Source organism: Azolla caroliniana, unplaced genomic scaffold (genome assembly GCF_043228905.1).
Source record: "Azolla caroliniana isolate FFs.n. ecotype wild unplaced genomic scaffold, voAzoCaro1.0.p SCAF_3, whole genome shotgun sequence".
NCBI lineage: Eukaryota > Viridiplantae > Streptophyta > Polypodiopsida > Salviniales > Salviniaceae > Azolla > Azolla caroliniana.
The window spans coordinates 23,891,126-23,912,314 of record NW_028230438.1 but is presented as its reverse complement, the minus strand read 5'-3'; the positions used below and the strand labels follow the sequence as shown (position 1 = coordinate 23,912,314).

Below are 21,189 nucleotides of genomic sequence, written 5' to 3'. Positions count from 1 at the left end.
GATACTCTTGTCACACCAACTCTTTTCTATGGAGTAGAAATGTGGGGATATACATGCTTCAAGAGTTTGGCTTTTACATGCCCTAAGATATTAATATTGTGAAGATGTAGATAAGTAGTTCTACTAAGGATCATAAAATGATGCATTGAGGATGATTAGAAGATGTGTGTGTTGACTTTAATACACATTCTCAAATGTGTGTGGTTGTGCTTGACATATCATAAAAAATCAAACTAAGAAAAAGAAGATACTTCCTAACTAACTATGTATGTGCTTGCGACAAGGTTCCCCAATTTGGTCTTGCCACTCAAGATTTTTTGTTGTGGCCATATATTTGTGTTCCAACATTTGGAGTATCATTGGCTTTAGAAGTAGCCCAAAACACCCCTTGAAACCTTGAATGGGTTTCAAATTTAGGGTTAGGTTCAAAATGCACGAACTTTATGATCAATAAACAAAAAAGAGATGAGCCGTGGCAACTATTTGTGTGGGCTAATGAGGCTGGACAAAAGAAATTTTCATGGATAAGAGGTTTTTGATTGCACCATACAATATAACTCGACAAGAAGCAAACATACAATACCTAGAGCTTTTTATGTGATCATCCAATGACCATGTAAGTAACATGTCTCGTTTTCTCATTTTATACGTGGAATGGAGACAACGCTTAATCTATCACACCTTTGGCGAGTTTATTCAAAACATAAACCCACATTTGGGTAATTCTCCCTAACCGTTTGCTAGGTGAAGAAGAGGATATCTCAGTTGTTGAAGGTTACATCACATTATATGTGTTTATGTGTGAAAAAGGGTTGACTAAATAAAGAAGAAGAAGGCTATGGAAAACCTATGTAGATTTTACTTTCACTTGGATACCCTGTTAATAAAAAGTAGAGGAATTGCTTTCTAAACCGATAGTGAAAAGCACGGGAATGTCATGTTGAAATCTATGCCGACTGTTATGTTCAAATAACATATCATCTCTTTTTACAGGAAAGAGAAGGTAAAGATGTGTTGAATGCTTTGTACAACATTCGTATAAATCTTTCCACAAGAAGCAGAGGAGATGAAATAAATAGAGAATGAATGCTATGTAAATCCCATCCATAAGAACCAGGGGAGGTTGACTCTGGAGCTCTCATTTTTCATTGGGTTTGCTCAGTCTCATAGAGTATATATATATATTGTTCCGAATGTTCTTTCTTTACCAAACCAGCATGGTTTCTTCACCGCATTATTCTCCAACTCTATGAGTTCTCGGATACCACTTGAATGCGGAAATAAAGGCCTAAATAGTGTTAAAAAATTTGCATTTCAATTGCAAGAGTGCACCAAGAAGGCTGATATCATCTCTGGAAGGTGTGTATATGACCACATATTAAAGGTTTCTTTAGAATCTGATGCATTTCTAGGTACCCGTTTGATATGGTTGTTCACATCGTGTGGATTTATCTCTGATGCAAACCGAGCTTTTCAGAAGATATTGGAACCTAATGTATATGCTTGGGGTGCCATCATATCAGCTAATTCCAAGCTAGGAAATTACAAGGATGCCATAAAACTATATAACATGATGCATAATCTCAATGTTCGACCTGATAACCATATATTTGTGGCTTCTTTCAAAGCTTGTGCGAATTCTCATGCACTTAAAGATGGCCAATTAATGCATCATGATATCGTTGAGATGTACCCAGAGTTGGATGGATATGTTGCAAGTTCACTTATTTACTTTTATGCCCATTGTGGATCTCTTGATGATGCATGCAAGTTATTTGTTGTACTGCACAGGCCAGACAAGGTCACATTTGGAGTAATGATGAGTGCATATACTCAGCATGGACACTGTGAAGAAGCCATTGCACTATACAAAAGAATGCTTTGTATGGATGTGAAAATGGACCAGGTAGCTTTCCTATGCACTTTGAGAGCTTGCGCTGGTATGTCAGCATTAGAGTCCATAAGATTAGTTCATGATCACATAGCTAATTGTACTTTTGAATCAGATGGATACATTGGAAATGTATTGGTAGATGCATATGCAAAATGTGGGAGCATTGATGATGCACGCAAAGTATTTTGTAGCTTAGAGAAATGTGATGTTGTGGCATGGGGTGCTATGATAGAAGGCCTTGTCCAGAATGCAGATTGTGAAGAGGCTCTTCGCCTTTTCAATCAAATGCAGCAAGAAAAGATAACTCCAGATCGAGTTGTTACAATTAGTGTGCTAAAAGCATGTTGCAATGAGAGTCTCTTCTATGATGGCAAGATCATACACTGCTTTGTTATTTTAAATCGATTTGAGTCAGATCCTCTTATTAATAATTCTGTCATTGACATGTACGCCAAATGTGGCAGTCTAGATGATGCACGTAGAGTCTTTGACAGTTTATCTTACCATAACATTGTCATGTGGAATACACTGATCAATGGGTATATCCATCATGGGTGTGATTGGGAGGCTATAGCACTTTTTCAAGCAATGATACAACAAGGTATAAGGCCAAATCAAGTAACATTTCTTTGCATTTTGAAGATTTGCTCCATCTTAATAGATCTGCAACGAGGAATGGTAACTCATGCATATGTTGTTGAAATGGGATTTGAACTTGACAATTCTGTAAATAATACCCTGACTGATATGTATGCTAAATGTGGGAGCTTTAATTATGCACATGACATGTTTGAACAATCATCAAAGCTAGATTTGGTCACTTGGGGTGTTATTATCTCAGGATTTGTACAACATAGGCACTTTGAGGAGGCTTACCGATACTTTGGGAAAATGTTTGAAAAAGGATTGTATGCTGATGAGGCAGTTTTTATCAGTGTTTTAAAATCATGTTGTAGCATGGGAGATTTGAGCTTGGGGAAGCTAATACATTGTAATATAATTGAGAGTAACTGTGAATTGGATGTTTATGTTGGAAATACCCTTATTGACTTATACGGTAAATGTGGAAGTTTCGAAGATGCAAATGCAGTTTTTGAAGCATTCAAGGAAAGAAATGTGATCACATTCAATGTCATGATTGCAGCGTGTCTTCAGTACAATAGATGTCAGGAATGTTTGCAACTTTTCCATAAGCTTGGGGAAGCTAATATCGTACCTACAGTGATAACATTCGTTTGTATCTTGACTTTTTGTACAGAGATATTAGCTTTTGATTATGGTAAATTGATCCATAGTCACATTATAGAAGTTGGTCTTCATCTTGATGTGTATATTGGGAATGCCCTTGTAGATATGTATGGGAAATGTGACAGTTTAGAAGATGCATTTAGAATTTTCGAGAAATGTCGATCACGAGATGTTGTAATGTGGAATGCAATCATTGCAGCATGTGCGCAGAAGGGTTTATACAAGGTGGCCATAGATTACTTTGAGAAGATGCAAGAAAGTGGCATGAATCCAGATGAGGCTACTTTCCTATCTGTTCTGTCTGCGTGTTCTCATGCTGGTCAGGTGGAGAAAGGTCATTACCTTATGAAACAAATGACAACTCAATATGGATTAGTTCCAACTCTTGACCATTATAGTTGCATGCTCGACTTGCTCAGTAGAGCTGGCCTTCTGAATGAGGCCATAGACTTTCTTGACTCTACACCTTGTGAGACCAACATAGAAGGATGGACATCTTTGCTAACTCATTGTAAAGAAAATGGTAATGTGACTTTAGGGAAACAATGCTTTGGACATTTGTTTGAGGTTGATCAAGCACATAGCATAGGGATCTCCAATTAATCACAGTACTTTTGTCATGCTATCAAATGTGCAAACTAACTAGAACCCCGAAGTTACACTGTTGACCAAGATGAAAAGACATACTTGCGTAAAAGACTGGCAAGAAAATAGATAGACAATAATATATGAAAATGTTGTTTGAGAGTAAAGATTGAGGATTTTCTACTTTCATATGATTTGATAGCTACTTGCATCGGATAGGTAACTGCTATGTTTGAGTTTTAATGCATTTCATGATCTATAATGATTTTTGTGTCTGGAGCTTCTTAACTTTCTCCTTTTTGCAGGCATCGTTTGTGGGGAAGGGTTTACGGAGGCCAATTTGGAGATGGTCCAATGAACTGCTGGTGTCTAAAAGGTATTTAAAACACCATACTAGATCAGTTTAATTTATTTTTTGAATGCCATTTAAGCACTACATCCCATTATATTTTGTGCATAAAGGGATCCATTTCTAGCTTTTCACCATATGTTGAGTTTCCCCATTAGGAACATACATTATTGGTGATCGCTAGAAATTCTTTGAAGAATAAATGTATGTCATTTTCAAGGCTGAAATAAACTATACCTCACTATAAGTTTTTGTTTATCTTCCACATTACTCTCCAATAAAAATGTGTATCTTCTCTTTCTAATGATGCATACAGTTGAGTTTAATAATAATTTCTTCCATGGTAGGTCTATCCCCTGGATTATCTTGTGTGCATTTTAATGAAATATTGAGGATGTCTGTTATACTTTCTTCCTCATTTGAATCAAATTCAATCTTCAACGCTTGATCGACAATGTCGTTTATATCATTTAACTTCACCCTTGAGTCTACCAGTTTGATCAAACTATATGCACCAACTTTGTTATCTTCCATTTCATTCAACTCAAAATCTGTTGGCCTTCTCCCTGTCACTAGCTCCATAAGGACTATTCCATAGCTATACACATCACATTTTGTTGATATCTGACCATAACTAGCGCATTCTACAAAGTCAACAACACTAAGTTAAGGTTAGAAACTCATACTTGCAGAAGTAGTAAAGAACAAGAGGAAGGTGTGTGATGTTCTTTAAAGTTAACTGTATGCCAGCATTATTAAACCTTAAATCTGAAACCTCACAATTAAACTATATAGTATAAACGTGCATTATGAAACCTTAAAATTAAACTAACAAAAATGTATAATGAAACCTTAAACCCTAAATCCTAAAACTTATTTGTTAAAATCTATAATGCATATAACCACAAGTAAGAGAAGAAAAAGCTATAAGAAACATTAAACTCAACTTACCAGGAGCAATATATCCAAGAGTACCCTTCAAATTTTGTGTAGAGGAGACTGTGTCTAGGACAATTTTGGCTAACCCAAAATCAGATATTCGAGCTTCCATGTCCAGATTGAACAAGATATTGCTAGGCTTTATATCACAATGAACAATAGGAGAGTGACATTCATGGTGTAAATAATAAAGACCTCGCGCCACCTCCATAGCTACTTTCCACCTTTTCTCCCATGGAATGATCATATTCTTATAGTCTGTTTTCGGATGCAATAAATCATCTAGATTTCCATTGACCATGTATTCTAGTATGAGGATGTTTGTATCCACATGGTTGGACCAATAGCCTAAGACTTTGATGAGATTCCGGTGCCGGATTTGTCCAAGTGACTGTATTTCCTGAAAAAATGACTGGATTGATCCACTTTCAAGTGTGAATTTCTTGAATGCTAATATCTGACCATCTGGCATGAAAATAATTCATCTTTATCATAAAAAATTATGTCCAGTCACATCACTTCACATCTGGCACAACTTTGATACATGAGTGCAAATGTAATGATTTCAATTCGTACATACATTTCCATGACAACATCTGATGATGCTTAATTCCATACCTGGCATTACACCTTTGTATACTTCTCCAGAAGATCCCCTGCCAATGATGTTTTCTGTACTAAAATGATTTGTTGCTTGCTCAATCTCGTCCCATCTCAACCTCAATAGGGTTGATTTGGGATCCCATGTTGCCAAAACAGATTTCTCAGAGCTACATTCAGATAAAAAAACAGGGTTTAGAACAATTAATAATACAAAGGTACATTTTCAATCCAATGATCATCATTAACCTTAATTCAAATGATTACCTTGAAGCACCTTTAACCTGTTGTTTGCGCTTGTATAGGACGATCAATAACACTAGTAAAAGTATTACTCCAATTAGTGCCCCAGATATAATCAATGCAATCTTTGCTCCTTTGGATAATCTGGAAGTTCTAGAATGATATGGGCTTACTTTACTACAAGGTTTGTTTAGGATTGATCCACAAAGTTGAGGATTTCCAAGGAAGGATGCAGCTGTCACATTGTCAAAAACTCCTCCATCAGGTATAGAACCTTCTAGATCGTTGAAAGAAAGATTGAGGAACACAAGGAATTCAATGTCGGCTAAGCTACTTGGGATTTCTCCTTCCAGCCCATTGGAAGACAAGTCTAGTTCTTGGAGGAGAGTGAGGTTTCCAAGATCCGAAGGAATATGCCCATCGATCAAGTTATGGGAGAGGTTCAATGCCACTAGGCTTCTTAGTGACGTTCCAAGGGATGATGGTATAGAGCCAGTGAGACTGTTTGCGGATAAGTTTATTGAAGTTAAGGCATGACATTCGACTATGTCAGATGGCACACTTCCTGATAGATTGTTATTAGAGAGATCTAATGTCAATAGTTGTGCCATGTTACCAAGTCCATAAGGTATTGAACCGGAAAGCTTGTTGTTGGATATGTCAAGTTTAATGAAAGCCCCAACAGGTGAAGAAAATAAGGAGCTTGGTATGTTTCCTGTGAAGTTATTGCTTCCGAGATTGAGTTCTTGTAGATTAGTGCAATTTGAAAGCCCTTCAGGGATGCTTCCTATGAGCTGATTTTGTTGGGTTGTGAAGAGTTCAAGTTTGGATAACCTGTCATGTTACAAACATACGACATAAGTGCAGATTGAGTCAAGTAATGGGTTCATTTGTTACTCGATGGACAATTCAGAGGCTACAGTCTTGATAGCCAGTTATAGGGTTTATTGAGATATACACATACATACATACATGAGGATAGCTATGATCTAGACATTAACCTAGGTTTGGTCTCAATTATTCTTTCTTCCGAATCTCTCCTCTTTAAGCAGAAATCTAGTGACCAATTTTATTATGATTCTGATGGATGATTAGGATGCCAACCTTGTAGTCTCTAGCTTCTCTCTCACGGTATATGACATGGAAGTGTTGCATCTTTGGTTTGGATTGGAGAATAAAAAAATCTCTAGCCTCTTTTCTAATTCTCTTTCTTAATCATTCTTGAAATTTATTTGATGTATAATGTATAATTGATTTGATCCTTACATGCCAATCGAAGAAGGTAGAGGTCCCTCGAGACGATTATTGTAGATAAGAAAATGTAGAAGCTTGCTGCAGTTGAACATTTGATCGGGGAATTTACCGGACAACAGATTGTTTTCAAATGTCACTCCTTCTAGTGATGCCAATTCCCCCAGTCCTTGAGGCATATTCCCACTAAGTTGATTATCATTGAGGATGAGGATACTCATCAAGGTGAGGTTACCAATCCCTGATGGAATTTCGCCAATGAGGTTGCTGGATTGTAGGTCTATCTTTATCATCTTGTTACACTTGGAAATTGATGCTGGAATAGTTCCTGGTATAATTAAATACTCTTAAAAACTATTGCATTTGCTAATCAGATGGACCAAGAGTGTAATGAATTGTAAAGCATGACATCAAGATTTACACATTTCCGTAGGTGGGAAAGAGCCCATTTGACATGGGAGTTTTAGACATTTCCCCATTTTGACACTTTAGTCCACTTTCGTTCATGCTTCCCTATAGACTGTTCTCATCAAAAGCTTCTATAAACGAGGCCCCCTCTGGGTGGCGGGAATGTCCGGCATTCCACCCATGTGAAAAAGAGTGAACTTTTCATTTTTCTTACGTGGGGAAGATGAGCCAGGGCATTTGAAAAAAAAAAACAAGAATTTTATTTGAGGAAGTAACAAAAGTTGAACTTACGAGCCATTGGGGGAAATAACAAGAACTCAAGGCGAGTATTGTTATGATTTCTTCGTAAGTAAAAGGAGGGGGTAAGTTTATTTGAATGGAATAAGAAGCTTGTTTACCTGAGAAATTATTGAATCCCAAGATAAGGTAGTTGAGCTGAGTGCAGTTACCAATGGATGACGGAATAGGACCACTAAACTTGTTCATGCCAAGGACTAGCTTATTCATCTTCTTTAATTTCCACCCAAAATCCTCGGGGATGGTCCCATGGAAGGTATTAGCATAAAGATCGAGAACCGTAAGCTCAGTGCAATTCATGACGATGCCAAGGATCGTGCCTGAAAAGGAGCTACCCTCCAACACGAGGGATTCGAGCTTCGATAGGAGGGCCATCTCAGGAGGGAAACTTCCATTCATTGTGGTGTAAAAGAAGCTAAGATAGGTTAAGTTCCGGCACCCTAGGCCTAACGAAGGAGGAATGGTGCCAATGAAGGGAACTCCGGAGAAATCAAGGTGTTGAAGGTTGGTGCAATTACCAAGGGATGAGGGGATAATGCCTCCGAGATAAGTGTTGTGGCTTATATCAAAGTAGGTTAGGTGAGTGAGATTGGAGAATGAGATCGGAAGTAACGTGCCGGTGAAGTTATTGAAGGAAAGGTCGAGATAGCGTAAAGTGGAGCAAGAGGAGATGGAGGGAGGGAGTGAAGAGGAGAGAGAGTTAGTGGCAAGAGTGAGGGTGAGGAGTTGAGGGAAGCAAGAGGGTGGGAGTGTGAGAGGGCCATTGAGAAGGTTGTTATCAAGGGCGAGAGAAGAGAGAGAAGTAAGATTAGAGAAGGATGAGAGTGTGGGAAGGCCATTAATGGAGTTGTGGCTAAAATTGAGGAAGGAGAGAGAAGAGGAGGAGAAGGAAGAAGAGTTGAGAGAGAAGGAAAGGTTGTTGAAGGAGAGGTCCAGTGAGGAGAGGGAAGAAAGAAGAGAGAGGGTGTCTGGAAACCCACCTACTCCCATTTGAAGGGACAGATTCGAGAGAGAGATGGATGTAACACGGCCTTGTGAATCGCAGCCCAAACCGATCCATGATGAATTGCAAGGATCCCCGGAAACATTGGTTGTGTCCCACGTGTCAAGCACATGCATGGGATCAGCTATGATGGATTTCTTGAAGTCATTGAGGGCTTGTAGAGTCGTTGACAACCCAACCTCGTCCAAGTGTCGGTGATCTACATTGAGATGGAGATGGGTCGGGGCGGAAGTCATTGCATTGCCGATAATCAACAATGACATTAGTTGCATCAAGGCTATCCTAATTTTAGTGACACCATAATCCATTCGTAAGCTTGTTGAAGTAGTACCACTCTGGATTGTGTTAAGCATACAAGCAAAAGATGTGCTATAAAACACTAGATTTATATCACCTTTGTTGGATCTCCAGCATGAAAACTCAACCATTCTGATGGAGGAAAAGACAACTTGCTGAAAAGATATGCTCTTTGGTCTCCATGTGAGACCACTAATGTCATCTGCCACAAGTATTTCTTTCATTGGATAAGTGTTTCTTTTATTGGGATGTCGAAAGAAAAGTACATTGTCAAATTATGAAAGTATAAAAGGAATTATTTAATTTTGAGGTAGTCCAAGTTGTATTTGAACTCTACATTATGGACATTTTGTCAGCAGAAGTAACAAATTAATTTTGAATGGATAAGGAAAAAAATGACATTGATTTTATAATTTTCCATTTTGTGTTGAAATGCTCAACGCTTAGTACACCCTCCCATCTGGAAAAACGTTTAAAAAAATGATTGATTTTTCATGAATGCAATGTGAAATGATCGTCTAGCAAATCTTGCAGCAAAAAACCAATAAGCACGATTGCATTAGGATACCAAAAATAGGTAAATCGGATTTTGAAACCAGGAACCTAAACATTTTGGTGGTCTTTGATTGGGTCAAGTAGCTAGCAAATGGTCCATGTAACAATGATGTGAAAAAGTTGGTGAGTAATTGAAGTGAAAGAGACATAACTTTTATGCCCTCATCTCCTAAATAGTGAGAAATAGAAACTAGTATAAAATTAATTCCCCATTGAGTATGAGCAACAACAATTATATAAACATGTTGGGATTTTGCATGTATATTGTTGTTGACTAGTAAAAGTAGGGTTCATGTGACACTTGCAATTTGATTTTTAAGCGAGTCTTTTTTCAAGGAACTTCATTATGGGAGCATACATTTATTCTTTTCTTTTAAATAATAATCACTTCATGAGCCATGTATCTTATTGAAAAAGCCAGTTTCGGGGCCTTTCAAATATCTAATTTATCTTTAAATAAATTTTTATGCCATCTTTCTTCATCGACAAGAGTGTGTCACATCGATGTAGGAAGAATAAAATTGTCTTATACTCAAGAAGCACTAATCAAGAAAGTTATGATCTTTAGCTTAGTCAAAAAAATTAGTTCCAAAAATTAAGTAATGAGACCAATACGTTCATGCACTATCAAAAAGCAAGTTATAGCCCCCTTTTTGGAAGTGATGAATTGTCAATGGTACACGAAACCATATAGTTTCTTCGATGTTTGTTACCAAAGATCTGTTTCTTTTGTATGGCTCACCTATTCAAAGATGATAGTGTGTGCACAAGTGGGTGACTAAACGTGTTAGAAAATAACATAAAATGAAGATTAAGTATATTGTCACTTTGTCTATTAGTGGTTGCACAAATGACTTCTTATCACTTGATGCCAACATGGTTGAAGTGGTACTAACAAAAATATTATCATGTCAAATGTTAGAAAATAGTATAGGATGATGATTGCGTAAAATGTCATTTTGTCTATTACTGGTCGCACAAATGCCTTCTTATCACCGTTCACTTGATGTAGACATGATTGACATGGTGCTAACAAAAATATTATCATGTAATGCTAGTTGTCTTCATTAGCTATGGGTCCGTTTCGGTTCGGTTTGGTTTTCTGCCTTGAAACTGAACTAAGCCATTTAATAAAAAATTAAAAGCTAAACCATTTAAGTCAAACAAATTAAAAAACTAAATGAACAAAAATACATTAAATTAAATAAGCATTTAAGTTAAATTAATCAAATCAATAAACAAAACATTAATTAAACCATTAAAGGAAAAAAAATAATCTAAAAACCAATAAGCCTTTAAACCAAACCACTTAAACCTAGAAATTGATAAACCCGAGTTTTAAAGCCAAACCAAACCATTTGATTATTTTGGAATTGATAAATCATTAAACCATGGCTTAACGGTTCAGTTAGGTTTGATCCAAAACCTGGTCGATAAGCTTGTCTCTATTGGGAAAGACCCATCTTTATTTCTTTGTTTCATATAAAGTATGATATATATAAAGAGTAACCTCTTTTTGCTACAAAAATGAACCTTATCTTGACATGTATAAAATTGTGGACCAACATAACTCTTATACCTTATTTACTAGAACCCTTGTATATTTCCATGTGTTCCTAATTATCCCTTGTATATTTCCATGTGTTCCTATTATTTCATGCATAGAAGGAAACTCACTTTCCTTTATAATATCACTTTGACAATACCCACAATCTCGTACATGGTGACCTACTTTATCACAAATGTGTGCAAATGAGAGAATTTTGATTACCTTGTTAATTATGTTATTCATTCCATCATTTTACCTCATAATGTCAAGTGTTTAGAATATACATGAAAAAAATCATTCTACACTATGGCGTTGGATTGCATGACAAATAGTGTTCGTAAAGTCTTTTTAAAATATAAATTAGGACATGAGCAAAACATTTTTAATGATGAAAATAGACCACAAAATAAAGAAAAGTTTTCATAAACACTAGGGAAGATTGATGTCAATGTTGCATCTTCTGTTGGCCTCAAATTGATTGTAAGATTTCTACTAAAATCCGTTTGGCCATGAGACAAACGTGTTGACTTGTTGAATTTGACATCAATATATTTGCCTTCAATATATGGCACTTTCCATCCACAAAAAATTAGCTTGAACTAAACCAATATCAAAGGAGATTTAGTGTGACTAATTCTACATTCATAAGAAACACAAACTATTGAATGATATTTAACAATTCAATTAGGGGGCATCAAACTCATCAACTATCAAAAATCTATGATGTAATGAACAACTTATCAAATAATTAAATAAAGTTTTCTAGAAATGTTGTTTGTTAGATATCATGGCCTCAAATTTCTATTAAAATTCACTTGGCCATGGGCTAGATGTGTTGACATCAAGCTATTCATCTTCAATATATAGCACTTTCATTCACAAAAAATTAGCTTGAACTAAACCAATAGCAAAGGGAATTCATTGTGATTAACTCTACATTCATAAGATCCTCAAACCAATGAATGATAACTTATCAATTAAACAAATAAAGTCAACAAGAAATGGTCTTCATAAAGATATCATAGGCTTGGAAAGCTCTATAGATGTATCAATTTTCCTATTTGTTGACAACAGAGCTCTCAATTAGTCTGTCCAAGTTAACAATACACATTTATATCGAACACGCAATGGAGAATAGCCATGAACTAACATGTTGACATACATCACTATTTTTTCAAGGAATATATGAGCCTTTAGGGGCCAACATCAATGGCACAAACTCAAAATAAGAACATTGATATTGGTATAATCCTTAGCTATACCACATTGCCCTTTCATGTATTTAAATTCAAACAGAAACATTTTGAGAATCCAGTAGGAAGCTTCAATGGAGTGGCCTGGCTGACAAATGATAGCCATGCCAATATATACATGTTCGATATTTTTTGAAGAATGGGCCTGTTATCGTTGTGTGGACATTCTTTGCAATCATCATCACTAAATTCACCACCTTTTACCGAGTTCTTTGCATTTAATGAGGCAAGAACCGTGCTCATGAGTTCACTTGTACCACAGGGATGCAATGCTAGCCAAGGCATATGCAAATGTGGATGCTCCTGAAAGAAAGAGGTTGAAAACATCAGAATTTGTACACACACACACATATCTATATACTATTCATCGCTTATATATATATTATGTTATATGCATATATTCATTTGATATACTCAAGAATCATGACACATGAAAAAAGATTTCTTTGAAAAGTTCTAGTATAAATATATGTATTCATGGACATCTTAGAATATTAAAAGGAGGCTGATGTTCCCGGGTTTTGTTGTATATTCTGTACATTCAGTCTAGAAGTACAACATTGGTGGCATTTGCATGATATCATGATTGTTGTTCCAGCAGCCAAAACCAGCGGCATTGACCAAAACGTTATAACAAAGTGTGTATACTTGTTAATGTAACAGCATACAATATTGTTGTTCCAGCAACCCAAACCAGTGGCATTGACCAAAATGTTATAACATAGTGCGAATACTTTTTAATGGACCAGCAGGAACAGAATATTTCTAGCAAGTATTGCATTTAGGTTGCATCTTCCCATTATGATGATATACTGTAAAATTGATACAATATCAACACTTTTGGCGACCATTCATCACCTTCTGATCAAGAAAATGACGTCGTGCTATATCAATACAGATTAAAATGCTTCACCAGATAATGAACTTGAGAAAAAGAGAACACATGGTTAAGTTGTGCATACTGTGCAAGAACTAGTTATTTAGCACATTGATAGATTTTAGAAAGGGGTCCATCCAAGGAGATGCAAGTCAAATGGATTCATAGTATTATGAAGACTTAAAACGTGATTCAGCATAATCGCAACAAGAACATGAGAAAAGTTCATCAAACCAAAGAAGAATTAAAACAGTTAAAAGGGGAAGACCTCATATGTCAAGAATGTCCATTTTGCATTTTCTTGATAAGATCCAGCAGGCAGAATCTTTTGCACATCTTCCCATGGAAGTGGTCTTCCATCTACATAGAACCCAAAAGAAATAATCATGGGTGGTATATGGATATATAGAGCAAAAACATCTTCCATACAATACTTATAGAAGTGTGTATATATGTAATGTAGATACATCTATACAAACATTTATATACATATGTACACATATATACACACATTTACATGTACACATACATCCATCCATGCACATGAAAAAAAAGGCTCCTTACCAGAATGGCGTCCTCTCAAAAATAACTTTGGTACCCTGAAAATCTCATTGTAGACTACATGGTAAGTGAAAATATAGCTTTCAACATAAGATGGAAGGACCTGAAAAACATGTTTATAGAATATATTTATCTGAAAATGTCCTACACAGTGGACATGCTCCTGGAGAAAATAATAATAATAATACAAAGACAAAATCTGCATCATTTATACTTACAGTTTCTGGATCATTTTCATTCATTTCTGGTACATTATGAAAACACTGTCAGAAAAAAAAATCATAAACAAGCAAAAAACTGATAGAAATGTAATCAGTGAAAGGAGGGTGTTCAGCCTTGTTATAGTAACAAAGATAGCCCAAGATGTCTAACCTCTTCTTCTAGAGATTTTATATTATCAAAAGGTACATCCTCGAGGGAAAGGTAACCTACACCCTAGAAAAAAAAAAAAAAAGTATTATAAGTTTAAATGATGGCCACTAACAAAGTTAGGGAGATGTTTCAGATTTAGTTTAACCTAAACCCTAAACCCTCTTTTTCATTACTAACAAACCATGAGAGAATGTCCGTTGGATTCATTCCAATGCCATGACGGCATCTCATTACAATGCATTGCCCAAGCATCGATCAATTGTAAAGATGATGACTTAAAATCATCTGCACTTATCATCCCATCCATGTGCTTCATTCCTGCCCATTCCAAACCTAAAAAAGTTTTTTCCATTGAACTTTCATTGTGAAATCTTTCAAACCTGCCAAAAACACCCAGATTTTGTGGCCTTAAAAGTGGGAAAAATATAATCCTCCGATATAAACCTCACATCTTTCTTTTCTTTCCCCTGAATGCCCCTAATTTTTCATTGTATGCCCCTTCCTAGACCTCCAGAAAGACAGGGGGAGGAGGGGGAGGAGGGGAAGGTATGAATTGATGACGGTATAATTGGTTCAAGCAGCACTTCCATACCCACCACGCTTCACGTCATAAACCCGCTCAGATTTCTTCAAAGAGAAAAATTTCACGATATCTGTTCCTCATCTTTCAAGATTTACAGAGAATTTTTTTAGAAATAAACTTCCTTGGACAGGCCCTCCAGAGGAGTGCATCCTCCGGAGAGAAGTATATTTGTGTGTGAAATGACTGTATGCATAAACAAGGAGATCAAATTCGGGCAATTACATACCTTGAAGCAGCTGAGGAGGATGGTATCGATCAGAAAATTGAAATCTCGATCGTGTTGGGCATTGCCTGCAAGATTCTCATAGTCACCAGAAATACCCCTCATTTATGTTGGCAATTTCCCATTAGTTTCAACTTTCTCATAATCAACCAGATAATATGCCCTCTCATTTCTGCTGGCTATTTCCTATATGGGTTTTCCATATTTACCAGAATTACCCACCCTTCTCTAGAAAACATTGAGGGCCACAGTCTTATTTGCATTGGAAACTTAAAAGAGTATTTGGGATACATCCAAATTTCTAGGGGTATTTTGGTATTTTACCAATTCGGAGTTGGCGAAAAGGGTACATACACATACATAACATAGCCAATCCTTGGACCTGGGTTCAATTCAAGTCGCATTGATTTACGAACAATTATGCTTCTTGATATTGCCAACCCCCTACTTCTTAGCTCAATTCTGCTCATTTACTCGATGATTTTATGGGCAATGCCTCATGGTTAAATATACATGGATCCCCGTTGTTGGAATCACTATGTTGAACCTAATGCCTCGTGGTCAAATATCCATGGATCCTTGATAATTGTGTAGAATGTAGTGTTTGATACAATGTTTATGGTTTCCATTGGGCATCTGGCAAAATACAAAAGGTGAGCTTGTCAATGTTCTTGATAATAGATGTAACATCAAACCATTGTGTGCAACACATTGTCTTGAGTCGACATGGCCCTAGAATAACGAAACTTAAGCAATTGCATGTATAGAGAAACGAGCTATTGGAATAAGAAGAAGCAATTATGTTTACAAAGGGGAGGGAAGCATCTCGAAGGAGACACGTGGAATGATAACATTTTCTTATCATGTCACACAATTCAAACGTCACTAGAAGATATTGGTACAAAACGTTTGCCAAGTCAAGAAAGAGAACATGTCAACATACATCTACCCACACAATTAGATGGGTGACCTGAAAATGTAAAGAAGCAAGCGATAATAGCTTGTGCTATCAGCTTAAAACTTGATTGGTCATCATTTTGCATATGAATTGAAAGTTGCCAATCACAAAATATATTTCCTCCCACACCCCCAATAATGACAATCAACGCTAACCCTCCTCTTCATCATGGCATAACAAGCCTTAAATCATGATTTTTCGATGCAAACTCGACCAAATCTCAACACAATGTGTCTAACCTTGTGGAAATGCATTCATGAGTGTTTAACATGTCAAGGGAGGGTACTTTTGTAAGCTTGTTTGATAGTTGAGTTCGAAAAAACCAAGGAGAGGGTTTTTGAGTGAGCTTTGAAATTGAAGGTATGAAAGAATGAGGGGTACACCCAAGTAACAAAAATAGAGAGGGGGCATGAGTGGTGGTGGTGGGGGGCTAAATCTAGAAATTTCTCATCGATAGGTTGTACATTGCATTGTTGATTTGGGCAAGGGATTATAAATAAACATGGAATTGAGCAATGGGGAAAGAAAGATGTGAACCCAATGCACTCCATTAAGTTCTCTTCGGGGTGTGGAGGGATCGATGGGCTCTTTGCATGGGCCGGGTTTTGCGAGAACTCTGACACCTTTGGGAGCAAAGAAACAAGAAGAGGGCGAGGGTTTGATGTTTGACGAAAATCCAAGAGGGTTATATCGGTGAATTTCCAAAGCCATAAAATAAAAAACCACATACACACACACACACACACACCCTGAGAGGGGTATATGGGTGAATTTCCAAACCGATAAAAGCAAAAACCACATACACACATATACATATATGTAATAATGTATGTATGTACATATAAACCGAGAGGGGTATATCGGTGAATTTCCAAAGCCATAAAAGCAAAAACCATATATATTTATATATCTTAATACTTGTATGCAGTGTGCAGAGAGAGAGAGAGAGAGAGAGAGAGAGAGAGAGAGAGAGAGGGGTTTCGGAAGCGGGAGGGGTATTTTGGTAATTTCTAACAACTGCCCGACTGCGGGGGAAAAAGGGCGGGAAAGCACTGCGTGAGCGTCTAGACACAATGTGAGAAGAAGGAACTGAAACACAGAGGTCGTAGCTATGGATCTGTTATCAGCGAAAGCAGGGGTCGAGTCCGCAGGAGAGACAGCAGAGATACGCCCCAAAACCTCCTCAGAGAATTCCCCTCCTGTTGTTAGCGATGGTGGAAGAAGGACCAGGAATCGTGTCCTTTCATCTTCTCCCTCTCCAAATCAACCCAGATATCATCATCATCACACGAATAATTCACCGCAACAACAACAGAAGAAGACGAAGAAGAAAGAAGAAGGCGAAGAAGATAAGAAAGAAATGAATTTGGAATCTCTATACACACATCTGATCAATAATTTCCCTTCTCGGAACCATGAAATTAAACAAATCCTCGGTTTGGTAGGAGAACCATCAGATCCTCTCCTCCCTCTTTTCATTTATGGTGGAGCTTCGACGGGTAAGACTTCCATTCTTCTAGAGACTTTCAAACAATTGAAGAGACCTTTCGCATATACAAGTTGTAGGTCTTCTCACAGCCCTCGAATACTCTTCGAATCAATACTGAATCAGCTTTTCGGGCATGTTCGGACATCTGAAAACGGGTTTTGCAGCGTGAAGAAATGTGACAAATTTGGCGATTTTCTCAAATTTCTTCCTGATGCGTGTCTGTCCGCCATAGCTTCAGTTGAATCTATACAGGGCTTGAATAAGAAGGTATGCCTTTTACCTCCCTTAGCAACTGTAGAAGACCTTAAGAAAGACATGAAACAAACCCAAGTTATGTGCATAATTAACAATTGAGTAGTTCCTCAACCCCCAAACATTTGCCTGCCTAAACCATAAGACTCTTCTTATGTCTAATCCCTGAATTCTTAACCATAAAGACCTCCAAAAAATTCGACATTGTGTATATAACATTTACATACTTTGTAAGATGGGGTTATTTTTGCAGTTTCAGTTAACGACACACATTTTGGATTTGCATGTTTGATGCAAACCTTTATAAAAATTTCTAACAAATTTATAGTTCAGTGCAGAACCAAGACAAAGAGATCCCTTCCTTGCTTCCTATGGTCTACATCATATTTGATAATGTCGAGCTTTTACTAGAGTGGACTGGGGGTTTTAGGCTCATCTCTTCATTAGTAAGGCTTTCCGAATTTTCTTGGCTCCAGAATTTGGGAGTCATATTCGTTAGCAGCCTTGGACCCGATGCGTTTTTCTCAGGTACTGGTATGCTCGAGCTTCTTCCAATATACATGCGGGACTATAATGATGATGATTTGCATCAGATCCTTGTGAGGAGAAAACCTAATAGAGATTTGTATTCTTCTTTCTTAAGGTAAGGTTTTACTTTTTTCATTTTCTCTTTTGCCCCGAAAAATCAATTATATTTCTTTCTCTTTTTTGTCAGTTAATGATTCATTTTTTAGGCTGGTTTGTCTCTGAATGCCTATTGATCCCTTATTTTAGGTATTAATTAGTGGGAGGGAAAATAATTAATGCATAGCATGGTTCATCATCCTGGTCTACACTTCAATAATAATGCCACTGAAGTGTCAGATGAGCTATTGTGGTTTCTAAAACATCCGCAATTTGTGTATGGTTTTGCAAATGTCTTTTAACTGGGGCCAGAGCTGAAAAAAAGTTCATACAAGTCTTATTGAGCGCCATTAAGATCGATGATATGCACTTACAAATTACTAAGAGAAATATCTAATAAATCATAGTGTAATGTGGATGTTTTGTGTAGTGCTATAGTCAATTAAGACTCTTTATCTGTGATACCTGTTGATGTGCAACATTAATAGTAGCTATAAACAATTTTATACTGGAACTTACAAAATGTGGTTCCATAATGATATTCCCTTTTATCCTCTGTACACATGCACCATTAATTTTTTAATTTCCATACAGATACATGTCCATTGTTTTTTATTCTTGACATATTATATTTATATATGAATCATGAACCTACTATGCATAAAGAACAAATCGACAGACTTTACTAGTTCACTAATAAAAGAAAAATGTGATTGTTTTTATTGCATAATTTCAGTCATTTCAAAATCCATGCTGTATTCTTGTAAGTTGTAAATAATACATCCCTACCTCAATAAGTTTCACGTCTAGTATACACAAGGAAGAATTCTGTGTTTTTGCGTAATGGAGTCAACACATTCATTCTAAGTTTGATTGGAAGGTGATTTGTATGCAGTTGGAAACTGATAGTTATGATGATGCATATCTGTAGCCAGTGAATTATTAGACAGAGCTAGAGAATAGTTTTGATTTTATTCAACGTTTTATTAAATGTGAGGTTTGTTTTCTGGCATTCTTATGATATAGTGCAGTATTGAAGCCCTTTAGCCGAGTAACAAGGCGTGTGACTGAGCTTTCTGAAGCACTGGAACCATTGTTTCAGAAATATATTGATCCTATACGACGTGGAATTGTCAAGCCCGATGATCAAGGAAAAAGGAAATTATTCTCTTTGATTCAACCTCATATTACTTCAGCCCTCCATCAGATCTGTGGCTTTTCATATTTGGAATCTCCAAGGATTTTTCCATCTAATGGCCAACAACGGAAAGGTTCAATGGATCAAGTAGAATTAGGTTTTCAGCTTCCCCTCTGCAGCAAATATCTCTTAATTTCATCTTTCATTTGCTCAAGAAACCCTGCTACATTAGATGCTACTTTGTTTGATGCAAGTGGAGGAGGAAGTCGAAAACGCAAAAGAAAGTAAGATACTGCTCCTTTTTTGTGTATTCGTGGAGTCCCATATCGAATCTTATTGCATATTCTTTTAACTTACATTGGTTATATGCGAGAATCCTTGAAGCTCCCAAGTTTCAACAGACAAAAACTGAACATGAGAGAAAAGAAAATACATCTATTGTCCTTATTGCATTTTCTTGGTATCTTCTCATTGAGTCTTGTCCTTTTTTCCAGGAGCTCCCAAGCTTCAATAGAGAAAAAGGAACATGAGAGACAAGAAAAGCTTCTAAAGGGTCCGGGTACATTCCCTCTCGAGCGACTTCTAGCGATATTTTGCTGTATTTCTGCTGAATTTGTTGATGATGAAGATGAAACGGATGCAAGCATGATGACTTCTTCAGAGGTGAAGCATGGTGTAGAGATGTCATCGGATGTGCTGATGCAAATATCTACCCTTGTCAAGTCAAACCTTTTGTATAAAGGAACTAGTGATCCGTTGGAAGGGACACCTAGATATAGGTGCAATGTGAATGAAGAGCTTGTTCAAATGGTAATCTTAAAATCCGTCTTCTTATGCATAAGAATTCACATGATAAGTTAGATGCACCTAGCTTTTACATCTATGAAGCTAATATAATTTATGTGTAAAACTGCATCTTTCGAAGTCAAACCACAAGGATGCATATTAACTTAAAATTGCATGCTTAATAAGTTGTCCTTTTACATTTAAGACAGTTTTGTATAAAAGATTAACCAGTTATTTTGATTGTTATTCCACAGGTTGCGAGAAGTATTGACTTCCCCCTGTCAAGATACTTATACAGAATGTAGTTTCTGTTACATTACTTGGCAATACATGTCTTGATTTTTGAGCTTCTTTTAAAACCTTCATTCTTCTGAAAACAACGTATTACATAACTATGTTTTTGTGACATGTAATCTTTTGAGGTCTTTGGGGAAAAAATCTAAAATTGGACATAAAATCAATCCATGTGCTTTTTGTATGTACAAATGCACAATGTGTAATGCTTAAAAATGGTACATCCATTATCTGTGTCTGCTCAAATATACAATTTTTTATATGCCACAAGACATTTACAAAGAATTGGACGATGCCCTTTAGAATTGTATGCAAGGTTTTTCATCATGGTACTTTTGTATAGCTGAGGGTTCATAGCAAAGATAAACCGGTGAAATTTAAGCTTTTACAATCACATATTGTGAAAACCAAAGTGGTTGCGTGGGAAAAAGTTTGAAGTCCTCATCGAATTGAACCCTCATATACCATCCTTTCAAGATCTTCCTTGCTGTCAATGTGGTAAATGATGAAATATGCCCCTTTCAAGATCGTTGGTGGTGCTAACATGATAAATCATGTAAT

The 21,189-nt window shown here is 36.7% G+C and overlaps 4 protein-coding genes across 8 annotated transcripts; 2 read left to right on the top strand and 2 right to left on the bottom strand.

Moving 5' to 3' along the window:
• The first annotated feature begins 761 nt into the window (after positions 1 to 761).
• On the top strand, positions 762 to 3,745 carry LOC147866733 (pentatricopeptide repeat-containing protein At3g16610-like). Of its 2 annotated transcripts, XM_087317208.1 has the most exons (3): positions 762 to 1,122; positions 1,217 to 2,495; positions 2,736 to 3,745. In XM_087317208.1, exons 2-3 carry the CDS (start codon positions 1,250 to 1,252, stop codon positions 3,743 to 3,745), a joined length of 2,256 nt encoding a protein of 751 aa, XP_087173334.1. In that variant the 5' UTR covers positions 762 to 1,122; positions 1,217 to 1,249. The 2 variants fall into 2 exon arrangements, with proteins under 2 accessions (XP_087173334.1, XP_087173333.1); XM_087317207.1 differs by having other exon boundaries at positions 763 to 1,122; positions 1,217 to 3,745.
• A 380-nt stretch (positions 3,746 to 4,125) lies between these two features.
• LOC147866732 (uncharacterized) lies at positions 4,126 to 9,285 on the bottom strand. 2 transcript variants are annotated; one of them, XM_087317203.1, is made up of 6 exons: positions 7,916 to 9,282; positions 7,125 to 7,437; positions 5,883 to 6,692; positions 5,634 to 5,785; positions 5,028 to 5,480; positions 4,126 to 4,720 (listed from the first exon to the last, which is right to left on the bottom strand). In XM_087317203.1, the coding sequence occupies exons 1-6, from the start codon at positions 9,243 to 9,245 to the stop codon at positions 4,377 to 4,379; spliced, it is 3,402 nt and encodes a 1,133-aa protein (XP_087173329.1). In that variant the 5' UTR covers positions 9,246 to 9,282; the 3' UTR covers positions 4,126 to 4,376. The 2 variants fall into 2 exon arrangements, with proteins under 2 accessions (XP_087173329.1, XP_087173330.1); XM_087317204.1 differs by lacking the exon at positions 4,126 to 4,720 and having other exon boundaries at positions 5,135 to 5,427; positions 7,916 to 9,285.
• A 3,068-nt stretch (positions 9,286 to 12,353) lies between these two features.
• On the bottom strand, positions 12,354 to 15,246 carry ATG10 (autophagocytosis-associated family protein). 3 transcript variants are annotated; one of them, XM_087317199.1, is made up of 7 exons: positions 15,091 to 15,245; positions 14,463 to 14,661; positions 14,282 to 14,344; positions 14,128 to 14,172; positions 13,913 to 14,012; positions 13,617 to 13,708; positions 12,354 to 12,774 (listed from the first exon to the last, which is right to left on the bottom strand). In XM_087317199.1, the coding sequence occupies exons 2-7, from the start codon at positions 14,631 to 14,633 to the stop codon at positions 12,493 to 12,495; spliced, it is 753 nt and encodes a 250-aa protein (XP_087173325.1). In that variant the 5' UTR covers positions 14,634 to 14,661; positions 15,091 to 15,245; the 3' UTR covers positions 12,354 to 12,492. The 3 variants fall into 3 exon arrangements, with proteins under 3 accessions (XP_087173325.1, XP_087173326.1, XP_087173328.1); XM_087317200.1 differs by lacking the exon at positions 15,091 to 15,245 and adding an exon at positions 14,878 to 14,969; XM_087317202.1 differs by lacking the exon at positions 12,354 to 12,774 and adding an exon at positions 12,841 to 13,111 and having other exon boundaries at positions 13,609 to 13,708; positions 15,091 to 15,246.
• A 1,840-nt stretch (positions 15,247 to 17,086) lies between these two features.
• ORC5 (origin recognition complex protein 5) lies at positions 17,087 to 20,856 on the top strand. The gene is made up of 5 exons (XM_087317197.1): positions 17,087 to 17,801; positions 18,125 to 18,429; positions 19,437 to 19,832; positions 20,043 to 20,358; positions 20,589 to 20,856. Exons 1-5 carry the CDS (start codon positions 17,157 to 17,159, stop codon positions 20,637 to 20,639), a joined length of 1,713 nt encoding a protein of 570 aa, XP_087173323.1. The 5' UTR covers positions 17,087 to 17,156; the 3' UTR covers positions 20,640 to 20,856.
• The last annotated feature ends 333 nt before the right edge of the window (positions 20,857 to 21,189 follow it).